An 18,754-nucleotide genomic window follows, 5' to 3' on the forward strand; every position below is an offset into this window, starting at 1 on the left:
ATCCAGTCGATCACCAGTTGAAAGAGAATGGGTGAGAGTAAGCAACCTTGCCTGACACCGATCTTCAACTCGAAAGAGTCTGCCAACTGTCCTCCATGAACGATTTTGCAGTTTAATTCATCATAGGAATTCCGTATGGTATTGACTATCTTCTCAGGTACACCGTAGTGTCGAAGAAGCTTTCATAATGTTGTCCTGTCCATGCCATCAAATGCTTTCTCATCGTCAATGAAGTTGATGTGGAGTGATGAATTCCATTCAATTGGTTGTTCCACAATGATCCGTAGCGTTGCGATTTGGTCTGTACATGGTCGATCCTTACGGAATCCAGCCTGTTGGTCTCGAAGTTGAACGTCTACAGAGTCCTTCATTCTGTTTAACAATACCCTGTTGAGGACTTTTCCTGGTATTGAGAGAAGAGTGATGCCAATGCAGTTATCACAGTTGCTGAGATCGCTTTTCTTTGGTATTTTGACCAGAAGTCCTTTCCAGTCTGTTGGTAATTGTTCGTCCTCCCAAATTTTGCTGAAGAGAATGTGGAGTATTTTTGCAGTTACTGCTACATCTGCTTTCAGTGCCTCTGCTGAAATGTCTGGTCCTGCTGCTTTGCTGCTCTTGATTTGTCTGATGGTCATGCTAATCTCTTTAATTGTTGGTGGGCCAACATTTATTGGGAGGTCCGTGGGTGCTACTTCGATGTTGGGTGGGTCCAGTGGGGCTGATCGATTCAAAAGCTCTTTTAAGAGTTCTACCAACCTGTTTCGCTGTTTTTTACTGTTGGTGATTACTTTGCCTTCCCTGCTTTTCACTGATCGTCCTGGTTTACGATAATTTTCAGCGAGTTTCTTTGTTGTGTCATACAATTGTTTCCTACTTTTGCAGACTTTTTCGCCATCATTGCTAAATCTTCCACATGTTTACGTTTGTCGGTTCTGATGCTCCTCTTCACTTGCTTGTTTACTTCTGTGTATTCAGCTTGTGCCTTGGCTTTTTCTACTCTTGTTCGGCTGGTATTGAATGCTGCCTTCTTTCTTGAAACCAGTATATCAACAGTGGCCCATTCCCTGTGATGGTGCTTCTTGCGACCCAGAACCTCATAACATGTTGAAGTGATTAACTCCTTGATCCCTTCCTAGTTGTTCTCCATGGTAGTTTCCTCTCGACTGAGTGGATCGTGAAAGGCATGGATCCTATTGCTGAGGGCAATCTTGAATTTGTTGAGTTTGTCAGCATCTCAAAGAAGAGCCGTATTAAACTTTTGTGACGTCCGCCCCGTTGTTCAGTGCTTCTTGAGTTTCCGTTTCATCTTGGCGACCAGCAAGTGAGTTTATATCAGCTCCTCCCTTGCTTCTCACGTCTTCCTGAACTTTTTGTTGATACAGGTATGGTCGGTTTGGTTTTGTATAGTGACACGGTGAAATCCATGTGGCTTTGTGTATGCGTTTATGTGGGAATATGGTGCCGCCTATGACCAGTTTGTTGAAGGCACATGGGTTTGCAAATCTCTCACTATTTTCTTTCTTTTCTCCCAGTCAATGTCGTCCTATGATATCTTCATATCCGGTGTTGTCCATTCCCAACTTTGCATTTAGGTCTCTTATTAGAATGGTCAAGTCCTTTGTTGGGCATTTCCCGAGGATTGACTGCAGCCTATCGTAGAATTGATCTTTAACGTCTTCATTGTAGTCGTTGATAGGCGCATAGCATTGGATGACGTTCATTGCAGTGCCCTCTTTCTTTGTTTTGAAGAAGGCTTTGATGATCCTGGGTCCATGAGATTCCCACCCTATAAGTGCTTTTTGTGCTTGTATGGATAGCACCAGTGCAACTCCTTGTACATGTGGAGCACTTTCTTTATCATGGCCGGAGTATAACAGGAGCTCTCCTGAAGTTAGTCGTTGTTGTCCAACTTGCGTCCAATGTGTTTCACTGATCCCAAGTACCTCTAGGTTGTACCTTTCATTTCTGCAGCAATTTGGAAGGCTCTCCCGGTGTCCCACATTGTACGAACATTCCATGTACCTAAATTCATGGTTGCGCTTGTCAGAAGAGGCACCAGCCTCGTGACTACTGAAAGGACTCAGCCTTCATAACGAGACGTCATAAATGAAGACCTTAAAACTCTCAGGGCAGAGTTTAAATGGTTTCAATAATTTTTTCTGGTCAGTGTTTTTTTAGCGAGTTAGTTTTCTACGGGAAGTTGATAAATATTTACTAGCTCAAAGACTGACTCCCCATCTTTACTCAGCACTCTGTTCCTAACTCATACATTGCCTACTCGGTGGTCCCAAAATACACTAACAATGCATCGTAGGCACTTATGATCGGATACCAGTAACGTACGAATATCCTCTACTTTTAATAGACATGTTTCACATCCACAACGTAAAACGGAGCTAACTGCTGAGTACTAAACTCGCAAGTTCGCGAAAACCAGTCGAGCCTCCTGAATCCAAGCTGAGATTTCTTCAGACGCCAAACCATTAGTACTGATGAAACTCCCAAAATAAATGGAGCGATCGGTGCGTTCAACCACTTGACTCCCTATCACTAATTTAGGCGATGACAGAAGCCAATCCTGAAGTAATATTTTACATTTGGACGGAAAGAACAGCATCCCAGACATGTATTGTGGACCACGGGGTGGCTACTCTAATTTCTACCGACCGACCAACTTCAGATATCCCAGTACGACCCCAATCTCCAATATATCAGAACACGAATCGTAGATGAAATCGTTTATGGGGCCAGGAGAAAAATAGGAATGATACGTTACAGACAAATGCATATTTATACAGTTAGGACTACCGTGAATATTGACCAACAGGAAAATGACACGTAAAATAAATATTGACCAATAGGAAAATGACACCATTTCACGTTCAAGGATAGCATTAGACTTAGCAGGATAATTTTTGGGATATTTTTCTGAATATCCCAACAATATACTTGCATTTTTTCTCAAGGTGGTCAGAAGATTGCATTTTGTCAGTGTCTTCAGAAAGAACTATGTTGTCTGCGCATTATAAGCCAACAAGTGAATCTCCTGGCAGAAGACCGATCCCTGAAGATTCGGACGGTGAAAGTGTTATCTCTAAGATCATGTCTATTAAAAAGCTAAATAAAAAGGGGGAGAGCAGACGACCTCGACGAACATCATCTGAAGTAACGAATTACGATAACAGTTCGCCATAAGCACTAACTCGACCAGTAGTGTTTGAATAGAGACTGTACAAGGTTGATTTATTTCTTTGGTACGCTTTTCAATGACAGATACTGACATAGGACCTCACGATCAACGGAGTCGGACGCCAGCTTAAGGTCAAGGTATACAACTGTAGTCGGACATCGAAAAGTAGGCCTACTTTCCACAGTCTCCCAAAGGGTGAATATTTAGTCTATACCAACCTGGTTTTTCTGGGTTCGCTCTTCATAAGCTCTGGTTAGATGTCGAAGTATTATTGAAACTAATATTTCGGACGCTATATTAGTAAAACCGACTCCTCTGTAATTGGCACGAGAGGATTACTGTCCTTTCTTATAAACTAGGACGGTCAGCGACCTAGACCAGTCAGATGGGATTACATCAATTTCCCAGGTTTCAGTTAATCTAACTTCCAAATCTAGACCCCCATCCTTAGGAATCTCAGGAGTTAGTCCATCGGCACTACTGCTCTACCCTGCTTTAGATTACTTTTATAGCTTTTTCAACCTCAGAGTTGGAGCACTTTCATCAATTTCTTATTCGGGTTGCTTGGAGATAGTGGATGAGTGTGGCTGAAGGTCAGTTGAACCGTTTCCTATAGTGTTTATCCCCTTGGTTCAATCTCCTGGATTGAGAGTAAATAGTAGTTTCGTCTTTATCAGAGATAGTTTTATTAACAGTCTGATTTGTAATACCCGTTTCATTGAGCAGTTGCCTACTGTTTCCTACCGGTGGTGCCTTTTCTATCTTCTCTGCTTTCTCTACTCATCAACCTACGTTTAAGCTGCCTCCACCCCTTGCCGTATTTAGAGCCAGACGGAATGAGTTTCCAAGCATCTATCAGTTCTGTAGAAGACACTGAAGTTTACTGATTTTGATTTCCTTCCGTTGTGAGGAGACAGCATTGCTGCAGATGCTGTTTGTTCAATGGAAACACTTTACTGATATCACATACCACCACAGTCAGCGGTACGACTTCGCTTTCGGGCCTTAAGTTGCTTTCAGTCTTACCATTCTCCAAGAGACCTGGCTGGGATGATAAGACCTAAAGGAACATCTATTCCAGACAATATACCTTCGTTGGGTTATCAAGATAGACAGGCCCGACCACCATAGTTGGGAAAGCAACTCGTTAATTTACGTCAGTATTTAGGATAGTAATGTTTAAATTTTGGTGGAAATCTCAACCATACAATCATCATATTAGGTAGTTCTTTTCACCAAAGTTAACCTTCCTTCACGCAAAAAATGGACTGTTCACAAATTATGTGGTATATGGTTGGGAACGTCTCAGCTATCTACCGAATGTGGCACAAAAATGATACAGTGAAATTTTTAAAAAATGGTGAAATAAATTGGTGATATTCATATTTTTCAAAAATGACAGTAAACGTGGGACTACAGAGACTGATAACGTTAGATTCTTTGTACAACTATTTTTTGTTGAATTTAATTTTCTCAAATTCTTTAAAGTTCTCATCTAATATATCATCTAGATCACATCTTGTATGGATGAGGGCAAAATATATTCCAACTATCAAAGCACATATAAGTATAATTGGATATTGATAATGTGGTATATCTTTCGGCTTTGGGACATAATTCATTACAGCATGCCATTTTTTGTGCGTTGAATACCGGATTTGTCCGTCTGGTAATTTATCATTATCGATTTCCGGTACTGTACGAGAATATGTTCTACACAAACTATGATGAGCAGAGAGAATTTTCGTGGTTGACTTCTTGTTAAACATATTTTTAAAAGAATGAATTCCAAATAAATTCCGAAAAAGTATTCGATTCATCCTGAAATTTGTCAATTATTTAGCGGCAGTCCAATAATCTAGAAAAATTGTTAGGCAGTTATAAGTTTATCAAAGCCAGGTAATAGGAAATAACAAAAGAATAAGTAAATATTATCAGAGATGTTTCTTGCTGTTGTAATATTGGTCTAGGACGTTTGGGGATATAGAGATGATTTACAAAGAATATTACTTGATCTCAACACAGCATGCAATTAGTGGGAGTGTACAGTAATGTAAATTTAGCATATGGCAATATGTCACGAATGCTTGGATGGAATCATACTTTTATTTCTTGGTGCAATTTGGATCGTAATGTAGGTCAAGAATGAGTTACTTTAACGGGTAGAACAAAGAAGACAGTAGGGCATTCTGTTCTAGTGACTAAAATCCTCAAATACACTGGACTTATGGGTTGACTTTAAAAGTTTAACTTGTGGAATTCCTCTTGCCACCAGTAATGTTACTTAAGAAACAAACGAAACCTTTCAGCCGGGATTATATTCAAAATAGCTACGTGTATTTATTATAAATAAAATTCACTTATGATATCAATTTGTGAGTCACCTATTTCTTTTTTTAAGTATTTTAAAATGTTAACCCAGGAACTTTAGGGGTGACTGGGGTCTATCGACTTTCCACATATTTTAATCGAGTAATAATTTATCCTGCACTTCGTTGACTCTCTTCATGCTTTAGTCTTTTTTGCTGTTGAAGTAGTCACTCTCAGATTTTCAGTTTACAAAATACCACTTGTAACTACATATTGTGGCTTTCGATTTTCAAACGCTGCGTTGAACAGCAGGTCTTTATAGTTAACTCTTGTAGCTAAAGTAGTATTGTGGAGATAAGCATGACAAACTTATTTTGTGAATAGTTTTTGATATTATTTGCATTTATTTTGTTAATTTTCACAGTCTGTACATTTACCAAGAAATGATTGTACATGTTGTTTAAGTGCATGACCTTGAACACACGCCTCCCGTTCTCGATTACTTGTGGTTATGATAACTGAACTCTAAATCATCTACCATCTACATTTATAGACTGCAGCCGCATTTACATTATATTCTACGTTTGGCTATATTACTGGAACCATAACAATCCTATTGGAATTATTATCTATAATTGTGAACTCTGGTATCAAATACAACTCGAGCACGCCCAAGTTTGCTGATTTAAGTAACGTCCCTAAACTTTTATTTGTGTTTATAACTTATAACTGATATATTATAACATTACTGTTTATACGTAATTTATTACTATTTTTGAGTTGATATATTTTTTGGTCCACCACAATTATCTGGTGAGCCTTGAGTTATTCTAATTGCTATATTGCTTGTTTTTATCTGATACGTTAGTTTATTTTTCAAATACTGTACTCTCCCAACAAACTTATCGATATGAACGGTCCCCCAGTAGATACCCTCAGTTCTTTACCAAGTTCTGCTGGCATTATTTTAAATTCAGTTAATACTATTTCAGAATTCAGACTCCCAGTATATGGAACTAACAACCCGGGGGTCTGGTTCGCCCAAGTAGATGTGTTATTCATGGCCAGAGGAATGCGCTCCCAGGCAACAAAATATCGTTATGTAGTTGGAGCACTCCCCATAGAAATTGCAGCCGAGGTTGAGGATTTAATCGACCAAGTACTATAGAGCGACCCTTATGACAAAATAAAAGCCGCGGTTATTCAACGCACGTCGGTCTCAGATGGAAAAAGATTACAACAGCTGTTAACTTCATGTGAATTGGGAGACAATAGACCATCACAGCTGTTAAGATACATGAAATAGCTAGCGGGTCCATATAAGCTAGACGAAGCCCTGCTAAAACAAATTTGGTTTCAACGTCTACCACATAATGTAAGATAAATTCTCAGTGTGTCAGGAAACTCCGTTAGCCTAGATGATTTAGCAGATATGGCTGACAAGATGACGGAAATCTACCCAGACAGCCATGGTTTTAACTCAGTACAAACTGTCGGTAAAGAGGATACAGGTGGCACAGCCAACTTCCAACAACAGTTATCGGAGCTGGCAAAGCAACTGGCATTACTACAAGTCACCATTGCCACGACCCACTCCCGACAACCCAGATCCTCATCCAGAAAGAGATCGTTTTCCAAACAGCGTCCTAAGTCACCTAACCGGACCAGTGTAATTTGTTGTTGCCATAAAAAATATGGTGCAAAGGCACGATGAGAGTACACTATTTGAAAAATAAATCAACGTATAAGGTAAAAATAAGCAATATAGCAATTAGAATAACTCAAGGCTCACCAGATAATTATGGTGGACCAAAAAATATATCAACTCAAAAACAGTAATAAAGTTATTACGTATAAACGGTAATGTTATAATATATCAGTTATAACTGATATATTGTAAGTTATAAACACAAATAAAAATTTAGGGACGTTACTTAAATCAGCAAACTTGGGCGTGTTCGAGTTGTATTTGGTACCAGAGTCCACAATTATAGATAATTAATAATTCCAATGGGATTGTTATGGTTCCAGCAATATAGCCAAATGTAGATAGTAGATGATTTAGAGTTCAGTTATCATAACCACAGGTAATAGAGAACGGGAGGCGTGTGTACAGTAGTGTATTTACTAGCAGTTAACAGCGTGTGTCATGATATGAGTAATACAGAACGGAAGTGTGTGTTCAAGGTCATACACTTAAACAACATGTACAGTCATTTTGTGGTAAATGTACAGACTGTGAAAATTAACAAAATGAATGCAAATAATATCAAAAACTATTCACAAAATAAGTTTGTCATGCCTATCTCCACAGTATATATGTCCCATGTTTTCAAACTCCTTCTGAAGAAACAATTTAGCAAATCACTTAGTTTCACGTAGTTGATGTAGTACATGGGTACAGTTCGCTTTACAAGTGTCCAATAACTCAATGTCTAGTATTTGCAAGCTTAAAAGTGTATACGATGAATGAACTTACGGGAACAAAGTCTACTTTTCAACTGAGTTTTAGTCTACTGTGCGCTGTCTAGCTGAGAGCTTGAATCAGAACTTTAATCACTAAGCACACAAATGTCTGATTATAGTCTCAGCTTCTATCAAAAACTTAAATGTAGAGCCGGGAACAAAACAAATTGACTCGAATTATCACACTTATATAAACGGAACGAGTGATGAAAACTGGATGTAGAGAATATGGTGTAAAAATAATAAAGCATCGCTAGTGTATTTTAGGACCATCAAGTAAGCAGTATATGGGTTAGAAACAGAATACGAGGTAAAGATGGAGAATCGATTTATGGGATAGCAAATCCTTATCAACTGAAATGGTTGAGATATGTATTATTTGAGCACATAAACATTGGTACAAGGAGGCACCAAATACATATACGCCACACAATGGCAGTGAGGTTGTGAAGAGATCGAGAATGTAGAGTGAGTATAATAAAAGAACAAAAATAAACAGAAATCAGTGTATGGGAGTGAGGTAATAATAAATAAATAAATAAATAAATAAATAAATAAATAAGTCGTAATAATGGGAGAAACAGTTCAGCTAGTAAAAATACAACCAGAAAGAATTCTGTTAGTTAAAGTTATATTTACTTTTATGCGGACAGTAAAAGAAAGTCACAGTAGGATCTCCACTGGCTTCAATTCTGAGCCATGTCTCATAACTCCTTTAGCCACTGTGTTGCACCATTTCTATGGCCCCAACCAGGGAGTCATGAATAATCAACAGAAGCCAGTTCTCTACAGCTTACTTTCATAACTAGACACCATTTAAATCATATTATGATCATTATTTAATTACACATGTCAGCTATCCTTGTATATTTAACCGAATTGAATCGCGTTATTGAATGAAATTAAATAAGTCAAATACGAGAATGAGATTTAAGTACGCATATTTCGTACAATTGTTGATCGGAAAGCGAAGCAAAACAAAATGACGCGCAATGGAGAAGACTAGTGAGCCAACTCGATTTAACCAAGCGTGAGTTGATGTTTATGGTCAGACAAAATAAGTTACAGACATGTGATGAGTAGGATAAGTAATGCACAAATATACACTTACATAAAAACAGTCGAGGTTAATAAGCCAGTAAGTGACAAGATCAAGATGTGGTCCAAGAGGAGTGAATAGACTGGTCAGTCCATAAACTAGAACAACACATATGGGCCTGACATAGGATCAGTCACTACACACTGACCACCTCTCCGCTCTTCCCAACCGATCCTAACGTCGGCAAATAATGCACGAGGTGGAATTCTCTAAGATGACATTCGTAGTACATGTCTAAGCCACTGAAGTCGGTGTTTCAAGATGATGACACCAGTTAAGTTATCGTCACCACGTCCTGATAAACGTTGCCACATCTCTGCATTAGTAACACGAGTTGCCATTGAACGACATCAATCCTTTGGAGACATTTATGGTTTACTAGAAAGACGCCTAACATCCTCAACTCGGAGAGACCAGGTTTCACAAGAACAGAGCAAAACTGCTCTCACCGACGCGTTGTAGACCCGACCTTTAACAGCCAGACTAACATCACGAAGGCCCAGATTGGCATAAGCCGCTCTGGCTTTCGCTATTCGTGCATTAATCTCATCACTCACACCCCCACCAGCACTTATGCAGCTACCTAGATACACGAACTTCTCGACTACTTCTATTTGCCCACCATCCAGGGTGAGTACAGGATTAGAATACTGCCAGTCTTGTAGAAGTACTTTGCACTTCGAGGGTGCAAAGCACATACTATACCTACAGACACTGATTGCCAACTGATTAGGTGCGGATTACATGGCTTGGGTATCATCTCATAGCAAGACGATATCATCCGCATACTCAAGGTCGAGAAGTCTTTCTCCAGGCAACAGATCTACACCACCATTACTTGCATCCATCAGAACGTCATCGATGGCGAAGTTGAAGAGGAATGGTGAGATTGGGCAATCTTGTCTAACCCCACTACTTAAATGGAACAATGGAGAAAGGTGGTTGGATGCTTTACTCCGCCTGAACTGTTTGTATAAAAGACTTTCGAGATGTTAATAAACTTTACAGACACGCTTTTCTTTAACAGACAATCCCAGAGAACAGTCCTGTCCAACAAATCGAAGGCGGCCCTAATGTCAAGAAACACTATGATTGCTGGCCCGTGAGAAGTATGACGATGTTCTAATATTTGGCAGAGGGTGAAAATATGATGAGTGCATCCTCAACCAGAACGAAAACCAACTTGCTCCTCGAGAGTCAATCTTTCTCGGGTTTCGAACAATCTACGAAGTATGTGCCCCCAAATGCCCTGGTACGGCCGAGAGTGGGGAGGGTCCGCTCTCCCTCACGAAATGCTCTCACGTGGTAACGTGTATATAGTCACTGCCAGGAAAGTCCTACTCACTGTCTTCTCGTGGCGGGAGTATTGTTTACGAAATTGAGAGGACGAAAAGCGAATGTCCGGTGCTTTAACCGGGTTGGGGTTGGTAGACACAGACAGTCCACCTAGGGGAGTTGGGAAAACCTGATTCTAAACCATTAGTGCACATGGGCTCCAGTATCCTGACGTGGCAAATGGTGTATGAACCAACTATCGGTCACCGGCTACCATGCGACTGCATCTCTTTACGTTGCTCCACCGCCTTGTGGACTGGACCTTTGGGTTAAAGGCTCGGGGTGTGGGCCCCTAAGAAAACCATCTGCTTCGGTTTGGGCATCCGGACAGTATCCCAGCCCTCACACAAATCAAATGAATAATGTGGCGCATATCTGTTTAGTGCTATCTTGTACTAATGTTAACGTGTTGAAAAAAAATAAATGATTCAGTTAAAAGGGCAAAAATGGGACTTGCTTGGATAAGACTTTATTCTTAATGTTAGTACGAAAGCACAGTAGAAATCGATACGGGTCGAATCATGATGAAGCGGGTAACTATGAAAAACAAAAGATTAAAAGGTCAAATATATAACGATACATAAGTGTCTGTAATAAAGCAGACTATAATTTGTGGATGAACCAGTGGAAGTAGAGGTAACATGCCTAAAATCTTGACGCGGAGTTTGACTACTTATATGTTTAAGTGGGATTTTAGGATAGTGTTGATGTCTGTTCTTGAAGAAAACCCTTATTTCATTTCCTAACCTAAATCAAATTGATCGCAATACGTCCATCATTCACGTCGATATGTGCACCTAAGAGACATCCTCCTCTATTTCCGAAAAGAACATTCTTAAAATCAGTCTTTTCGAATAAAGTTAAGGCGTCCCAACAATATGGAATGACTGACCTCAAGGGCAAGTTTGACACGTGCTCCCAGATGTGACCTAGAAATTCGTTCCAAAATCCAATATCTCTGTCCTCAGTTTCAGTTTTGAAAGGACAGGAGGCTTGATGGCCTGTGTTAGTCCTGGAAACAGTGGTCTTTCATTCGATCCAACTTTTTTTCGAAAGAGTCAACGGATGGAGCCTCAACCACGTGCTGTGGTAATGAATTCCACTTGTTGATGATTCGATGGGAAAATCGATAGTCAGCTGACAAGCAATTTGTTCTGGGCTTGTAAACTTTTTTTGAATTGTTCTCGTAAATTCTCTGTTTTGGAAGACAAGAAAAACGAGAGCATATCAGGTGCAAATCAATCACTAAGCAATTTAAAAACTGTTATCAAGTCGCCTCTAGTTTTTCGATATGACAATGGGAAAAGGTTCAGCTTGGCCAGTCGAGCATTAAACGGAAGCTTCGCAACTTCGGGAATAAGCTTAGTTGCTGTTTCCTGAACCTGTTCCAAAAGCTCACTGTCTTTTTTAGGCAGGGGCTAGCCGCTTGTATGCAGTACTCAAGTTTACGACGTACGAACGCTGTATACAAAGTCAAAAACGTTTTAGCGTCGATATGACTAAAAGCCCTACGTATTGACCATAAGGTTCTAAGGCCTTTGGCGGCTATTGCACGGTAGTGTGCAGTAGTCTTTAAGTTTTGACTAACGATAACTCCTAAGTCATTATATGCCTGGACGACAGGTAGCTCAGTGTTATTCATCGTGTATGTATCTGTACCTTGATGACCGATATGTATCACAACACACTTGGAAGTATTTATCGGCAACTGCCAGGTTTGAGACCATTCAGATAATTTCTTCAGGTCATTTTGGAGTTCTAAGCTATTACCCTCACATCGTATCGTTCTCCATATCTTGACATCGTCAGCATATAGCAAGACCGATGATGATAGGAGACGAGGAAGGTCATTTACATACAAGAGGAATAGCACTGTCCCCAAAACTGTACCCTGGGGCACTCCACTAAGCACATTTCCCCAGCTAGATAACTTGGAGCTCACCCTTACTCTTTGTTGACGCCTTACCAGAAAGTCTTTTATCCACATCAATAAATTGCCTCTAATCCCGACATTTCTTAACTTATATAACAGCCGGTTGTGCGGAAATTTGTCTAAAGCTTTAATGAAATCAATGAAGGCTACGTCTACAGGTAACTTTTGGTCCTTAAGAGCGCACCAGCTTTCACGAGCCACTAATAAGCTAGTGAGACAAGAGTAACCTATTCTGAAACCGTGCTGCTTCTCCGAAAGGATCATGTTTTCATCGAGATACTTAAACAGCTCCTTCCGAATAATCTTTTCTAAGATTTTGACAACCACACTAGTTAGGCTAACGGGGCGGTAATTCTCAGGTTTGTGTTTCGTACCTGTTTTGAAAACAGGACTTACTATGGCGTTTTTCCAGTCTTTTGGTAAACGCCCCTGAGTAACGGATAGGTTAAAGCATATACTTAAAGGGCTTGCAAAGAAGTTAGATAATTCCTTTAGTTGCCTGGGATGTAATTCATCAGACCCCGTGGATTTACCTATGTCAAGCTTATTTAGTAGACCAAAGACATCGAGTTCTTTAATAGTCTCGCTATCCGGTGTATGTGTAGTGGCATTGGACCATAACCACACAATCTTCAAAGCTGAGCACAAGACTACTCAGAAAATAGATATTCAATATTTAACGCGGAGAAATACCTAACGATAGAGAAGGCGCGAATAAGGAGTTGAAACTACTGGGGTTGATCGAGTGGCATGGCTCGGCCATGCAGGCGTGGTCTCTGCTGAATGTTACCTTATATCTTCTATTCATATTAAATATATTGTTCTTTCTTTAGCCTAACCTTGTTCTACATCATGTATTGGTAGTTGATACGATACAGTGAGTTGGTGTAGTCGATGGTGTGACTTCCACGTAAGATCTCATAAATTAGGCAGTTATATCATGACAAATCTACAAATTTAGGATTAGGTCTATTATTAGAGCAGTACTAATATCATAGTAGACCATAATTCTACATATGTGTGGGGGATTTGTATGCGCTGACGGGAAGGGTGCTTCTATGGTATATACACTGCTAAAGTAGTTTGAGAACACTTGATCCTTACCAAAGTCGTCCTCCACTAGTGACGCGGCAGTACTGTCTCCCCACAGAGCAAGAATATCTCCTCTTTTTTTGTCCTTTGGTTTATATGGGAATACAAGCGTTTAGGACATTCTGTGGATTCCTTAACAAGTTTTTCTTCGTACAACTTTCTAGACTTACGGAGGGTCGAGGCACATGTATTCCGAGCTTTTTGATACTGAGATTTTGTCTCATCGGTCCCCAGTAATCTAAATCTATCCCACATTTTCCTTCTCTTACGGAGAAGGATGAAGACCTTCCTACTGAACCATGGCGGGGAGTTTCTCGGCCCCCTTGGTATAGTCCAAGGAATATGGGGTGCGGTAACTTTTAAGTATAAATTTCGAAGTGCGTCCCTAGCCGTTTCAATTAAGGACTCTAAATCTATTGCCCAATCTACTAACGATGTCGAGTGCATGATGTCTGGCATGTTCGCTGTCCAGACGTTAGGTCGGGATTGGACTGACGCGTGCTCGTGACTGACAGTTACATGGACGTCGAAAGTTAAAACTGCGTGATCACTTTTATCTAGGGGTGGCATGTAATGGGGGTTAGCAACATCATCCTCATAATGAGTCAATATAAGATCTAGTAAGGATGATTCAGAGTCCGGATCGTACCTAGTCGCTTCTTTCACATGTTGCACTGGGGTACATGTGATAACCGCATCAACTAGTTCCTGCTCAAAGGAATTTCCCGACAATTTAGTTCGCGGATTTTCCCAGTCTATCATAAGTGCATTAAAGTCCCCTAGGATTAGACATCGATCACTTTGTGACCAAGTATTGAGACTGCTTAGCAGGACCTCATTTACCTCACAGCTTGGATTAAGATTGAAAGAAACCAATCAGCAGCTCTTGTCTCCTGCATTTAAAGCGACAACTAACTAATTCACACGTCCCACTCTCATGGGATACACTGTCGATAATGGCAAATGGGATAGAATTTCTAATGAATAGGGCGACTTCTCCTCCTTTACGCTTCTGTATTCTGTCGGCCCTTACTAACATCAATCCCTCGAAATCAAGTTCCATACTATCTATAGACTGTGTCAGCTAGGTTTCTGTGCCTGCGGTTATGTCTGGCTTTGTAGAGTCAATCTGTACACCTAGTTCCGATCGCTTAATAAGTAAGCTTCAGGCATTAGTGTAACAGATCCGGAGCCTATTCAAGTGGTTTCGTGCTTCATCCAGAGTGGCTTCGGCATTATTCTCTGTCGAAGCCTTACAACCCGAAAATTTACAATTTTAATGTCCTTTTCGCCAGCGTCTAACCTAAGTTGTAGTTCTTTTTCGGCTTCTCGTCTTTTTACACGGTCTGCCAACGGCAAATCCTTACGGATAAAAACTCCTGAACCCTATAATTTATGTCCATCCAGTAAAATTAGGTCGCGTTCATTCGAAGATTTGAACACTACTTTAAGCAATCTGAATTGATTAGGCTTCAAGTTCGCTAGACTACCTAGTCTGTACAACTTTAGAAAGGTGACTCCGGAGATATTTTGACGCATGAGTTGATTAAGTAACTGTTTTATCAGCACAATGTTATGCTCAAAACGAGTTTTTGGTTCAGAGCTTTCACCCTTCTTGATTCTATGAAAAATAACTGATCTGTCACTGTGATCAGCCTTCGATTTCTCGACCACTTTTACGGGGGCAGGATTCCATTTTATATCGTTGTGTTGTTTCTTCCTTACAACCTGTACCCGTTCGTCAACTATGATTGGAGAAGCAACCACAGTCGCATAGAACATACTGCTGGATTAAAGCAGATGCTTTTTTAGGCATGCTTCTTCATGTTACGACACATCGCTTGGTCTTCGTTATCTTTAGTTGTGGTTAATTTAAACAGTCTATTGCAGCAATCGTAGTACGTTTGACAGATTTTAATTGGATTGTATATGTCACGTGTATTCTCTTGAACCGTTGTCCGACGGATATAAAAAGCAGACAAAGAATTTGTTGCCATTCTGAGCGTCTTCCACATTGCTGTCTTTATGACTTGAGAAAAAAACGTGAAAAATAGTAAGCGTAGGTTAAAGTACAATTTTGCTTGCATATGAAGCAAATCTTGAGAAACAGCCATCACACGCGTACAAACACTATGTGATAGCTAAAAAGTGTACACAAAGTAATATCAAAATCTTTTGTGAAAGGAGAACAAGATACACATGAATAGAAATATCTCAACTGCGCAAACCTTTCAATTTTTTTCTGTTTTTGATACAAAAATATTGAAAAAAACAAATAGCTGTAGGAGACAAGGACTTAGGACATGCTCTGTATACGGCAGTCGTTTAGGTGTTCCTGAAACACTGCAGTTCCTCCAGAGCGTTCGTCTTATACCGGTCATCAGATGTCAACGAAGATTCGCCGTGGTACTTAACTATCAATGGTTTGATCTCAGTCATGGATATTGCGTCGCTTGATTTTTTTCATGTGAAATTTAGCTTAGACGAGGTCTCCTTCTATGTAAGTGGACTTAAACCCATCGATGTTCATGTAAACTTTGGTCCCATCCTTATCGATAACATAGTTATTAGGTTAGCGATGAAGAACTCTGTAAGGTCCTTCAGATGCAGTTACAAGGGGTCGGCGTAAAGAGTAGCGATTTTCGGAAACCTGAGTACTAAGCCATAAAGTGGGTTTGGATAAAGCACTAGTGGCTTGCATCCAAGCAAAACACAGGTTCAGCTGAACTCATCGTGATTGTAGTGGCATTAGGCCCTAACCACACAATCCTCAGAGCTGAATACAAGACAACTGGGAAAATAAATAGTCAACATTCAACGCGGAGAAAAACTCAACGATGGGTGAAGTGAGAAGAGTAAATAAATTCGTTCGAAATTCAAATTCATCGGATAGCATGGCTCAGCCTTCCAGGCGTTGTCACTCTTCAGTGTTGTGTTATGTCTTTTGTTCAGGTATGAAATTACATTTTGCAACGTTTGAGGCTATTTGTTGACAGAACAAACCATGATATTGGGGGTTCTGATGATCTACAGAATCCGATTAGCAAAGGTGGCCGGTCCGTCTACGCCGTTGCTGAGATAGTTTGAATAGAGAGAGTTTTTGAAGAAGGATTTCATTGAAGGTTCGTGACAAATGATCTTTTTCATATGCAGCAAAATTTCTGTCACTAAGCCGTGCTTAAACTCGATATTGAAGAATAGATGGTCTTGTAAAATTATAGACTTCTTTGATGTTAGTACACTTATTTTCACTACTGTAGTAATAGACCTAATCCTAAAATTGTAGGTACGTCATGATGTGACTACCCAATCTATAAGACGTTACGTGGAAGCCACATCAATGTCTACACTGAATAGTCCTATCATGCGGATCAGAAATATAACGTCTAGCAGTTCTAAAGAACTCCTTTGGGCTGGATAGATACTAATGTATTCAATACAAAATGCAACAGGTTTTACATAGAGTGACCCATCCTACATAGCCGAGCCATGCTATTTCGATCAACTGTCCCCGCCTTCACTATCACCGACCTCCTCCAAGTGTTATATGTTGAACGTCAATCATCTCAGTAATTATATGTCCAGCTTCCACCAAATTAGTGGTTTTTGACATACTGCTACACGTTGTTCCCTTAGTTTTAAAAGTTCGGTGTACAACGTATCACTTAAAACTGTGTGGTTTGGATTATGTACAAGCTTCAGTTAAGGGTTGGATGAACACATATTCTCGTAGATAAACTTAAGCACTATGACTGAATCTGGTTGTAGCCAAAATCAGTCATGATAACTGAGTGCAGTTCTATGTGCTTAATAATAGATATTTGTGTGCACTTGTATGTATGCTTATGATCGAAGAACAACTCTCATTCTTCTTTTTGAGTGAAACATTATACATTACCACCGTTCATCTTTGTGAACTATTTTTAACCCCGTGGTCTATGGGAAGGTTTTTGTTCATATTTACTTGCAAATCAGCCTATTCAATCACATTACTTCATATTTTAGCATTTCCTTGCTGGTAGCAGTTTTGTCGCAGTTGACACTTCGTTTCGACTTCGAACATGATGGTTCACTCTTCTTGACTGTCAACGTCCATACAGATAATCATCCAGAATTCCGGGATTACTATACGTTACACCGACTGTTTTTGCAACGTTAGCTTCCAAAACACGAGTCTCTTAAAGGCTGTTCATGAACAATTGCAATTAATACTCTATGGACAGAACGAATCATAAAACTTTAAGTCCATCCTCAGTGACTAGAAACCGGATTACTGAAATACCAGCCGATTTCATTCTCGAGCACGTTAATATGTATACGCTCATATTTTGAATTTAGAGAACAAATTTTAAACTTGAGATCAGCTCCTACCATGTTCGATTTATTTTGATTGGACATGTCTTTTGGATAGCTTACTATACTGAAAGATCCCATCAGCGTTATATAAAGGAGTTTGTTGAAGACTTTACGTCACTTGCAAATGTATAGGTCTCATTTTCAGACAAATAAATACACGACAATGAAGTTTACCCAAGCTTCTCCCTTGCTTCGCCATGATAGACCCAAGATAGTTCATACCATTTATTGCCATTAATTGCTAAATATGACACCGATTCCTTTTTGTGCAACAGATATGAATTCGTGCCACCTTTCTCGTGGTTAAACCACTCCTTAATCTCAGAAACTGAGTTCAAGCTGTTTTTCTTACATGTGACAAACCAGCATATCCTTTTACCTTATGAGTATGCTGTAAAGTAAAATAAATAATTGTATGATTCAAGGATAATATGGAAGAATGTTTTTTGCCTCAGACCTAGAAATTACTTGAATCCAAACACCACTACACAACAATCCGTCTACCATCGAAGTTTTTAACTCCCGTTATGGGTAGTTCATCATTTTCATTCGGCAACTAGTTTTGGACATCAGAGATATTTTATTCTGTTTCCTGAATTTCATATTTTGAGCAAATAATTTCAGATACAAGCGATCCAGCTGTAGCTCTTCAACTCTGCGCACATTCACAATCAAGGATAAATCAATTCTTCTGCAGAATGTTATTGGTAGATATCATTCATATACGGCATACTCATGTTTCTAATATGACCCATTGAGCATATTTTCTGATCTAAAGTTCGATAACCTAGGTTCTGACTACTTACGAACCTCTATAATTCAAAATAATATTTGGCTCGTTCTAGCATTCATGACAACCTTTATTCTAGTATTTACTCCTAAGTATCAGAATACCGATTGTAGGTAAGCCTTTATCTTTATTCAGTTGATATAATTTAAATACATGTGAGTTTATGTACAAGAATTATCAGAT

At 39.6% G+C, this 18,754-nt stretch overlaps 1 protein-coding gene across 1 annotated transcript; it reads right to left on the reverse strand.

The window, feature by feature from the left end:
• Positions 1–4,554: 4,554 nt before the first annotated feature.
• MS3_00008447 (uncharacterized protein) lies at positions 4,555–11,594 on the reverse strand. The gene is made up of 3 exons (XM_051216785.1): positions 11,293–11,594; positions 10,858–10,937; positions 4,555–5,048 (listed from the first exon to the last, which is right to left on the reverse strand). The coding sequence occupies exon 3, from the start codon at positions 5,008–5,010 to the stop codon at positions 4,639–4,641; it is 372 nt and encodes a 123-aa protein (XP_051065399.1). The 5' UTR covers positions 5,011–5,048; positions 10,858–10,937; positions 11,293–11,594; the 3' UTR covers positions 4,555–4,638.
• Between the last annotated feature and the right edge of the window lie 7,160 nt (positions 11,595–18,754).

This window comes from Schistosoma haematobium, chromosome 6 (assembly GCF_000699445.3).
Source record: "Schistosoma haematobium chromosome 6, whole genome shotgun sequence".
Taxonomy (NCBI): domain Eukaryota; kingdom Metazoa; phylum Platyhelminthes; class Trematoda; order Strigeidida; family Schistosomatidae; genus Schistosoma; species Schistosoma haematobium.

What these genes read in the sequence shown, in the direction of transcription:
- MS3_00008447 (XM_051216785.1), bottom strand. Translation starts at nt 5,010, where the DNA reads ATGAATCGAATACTTTTTCGGAATTTATTTGGAATTCATTCTTTTAAA.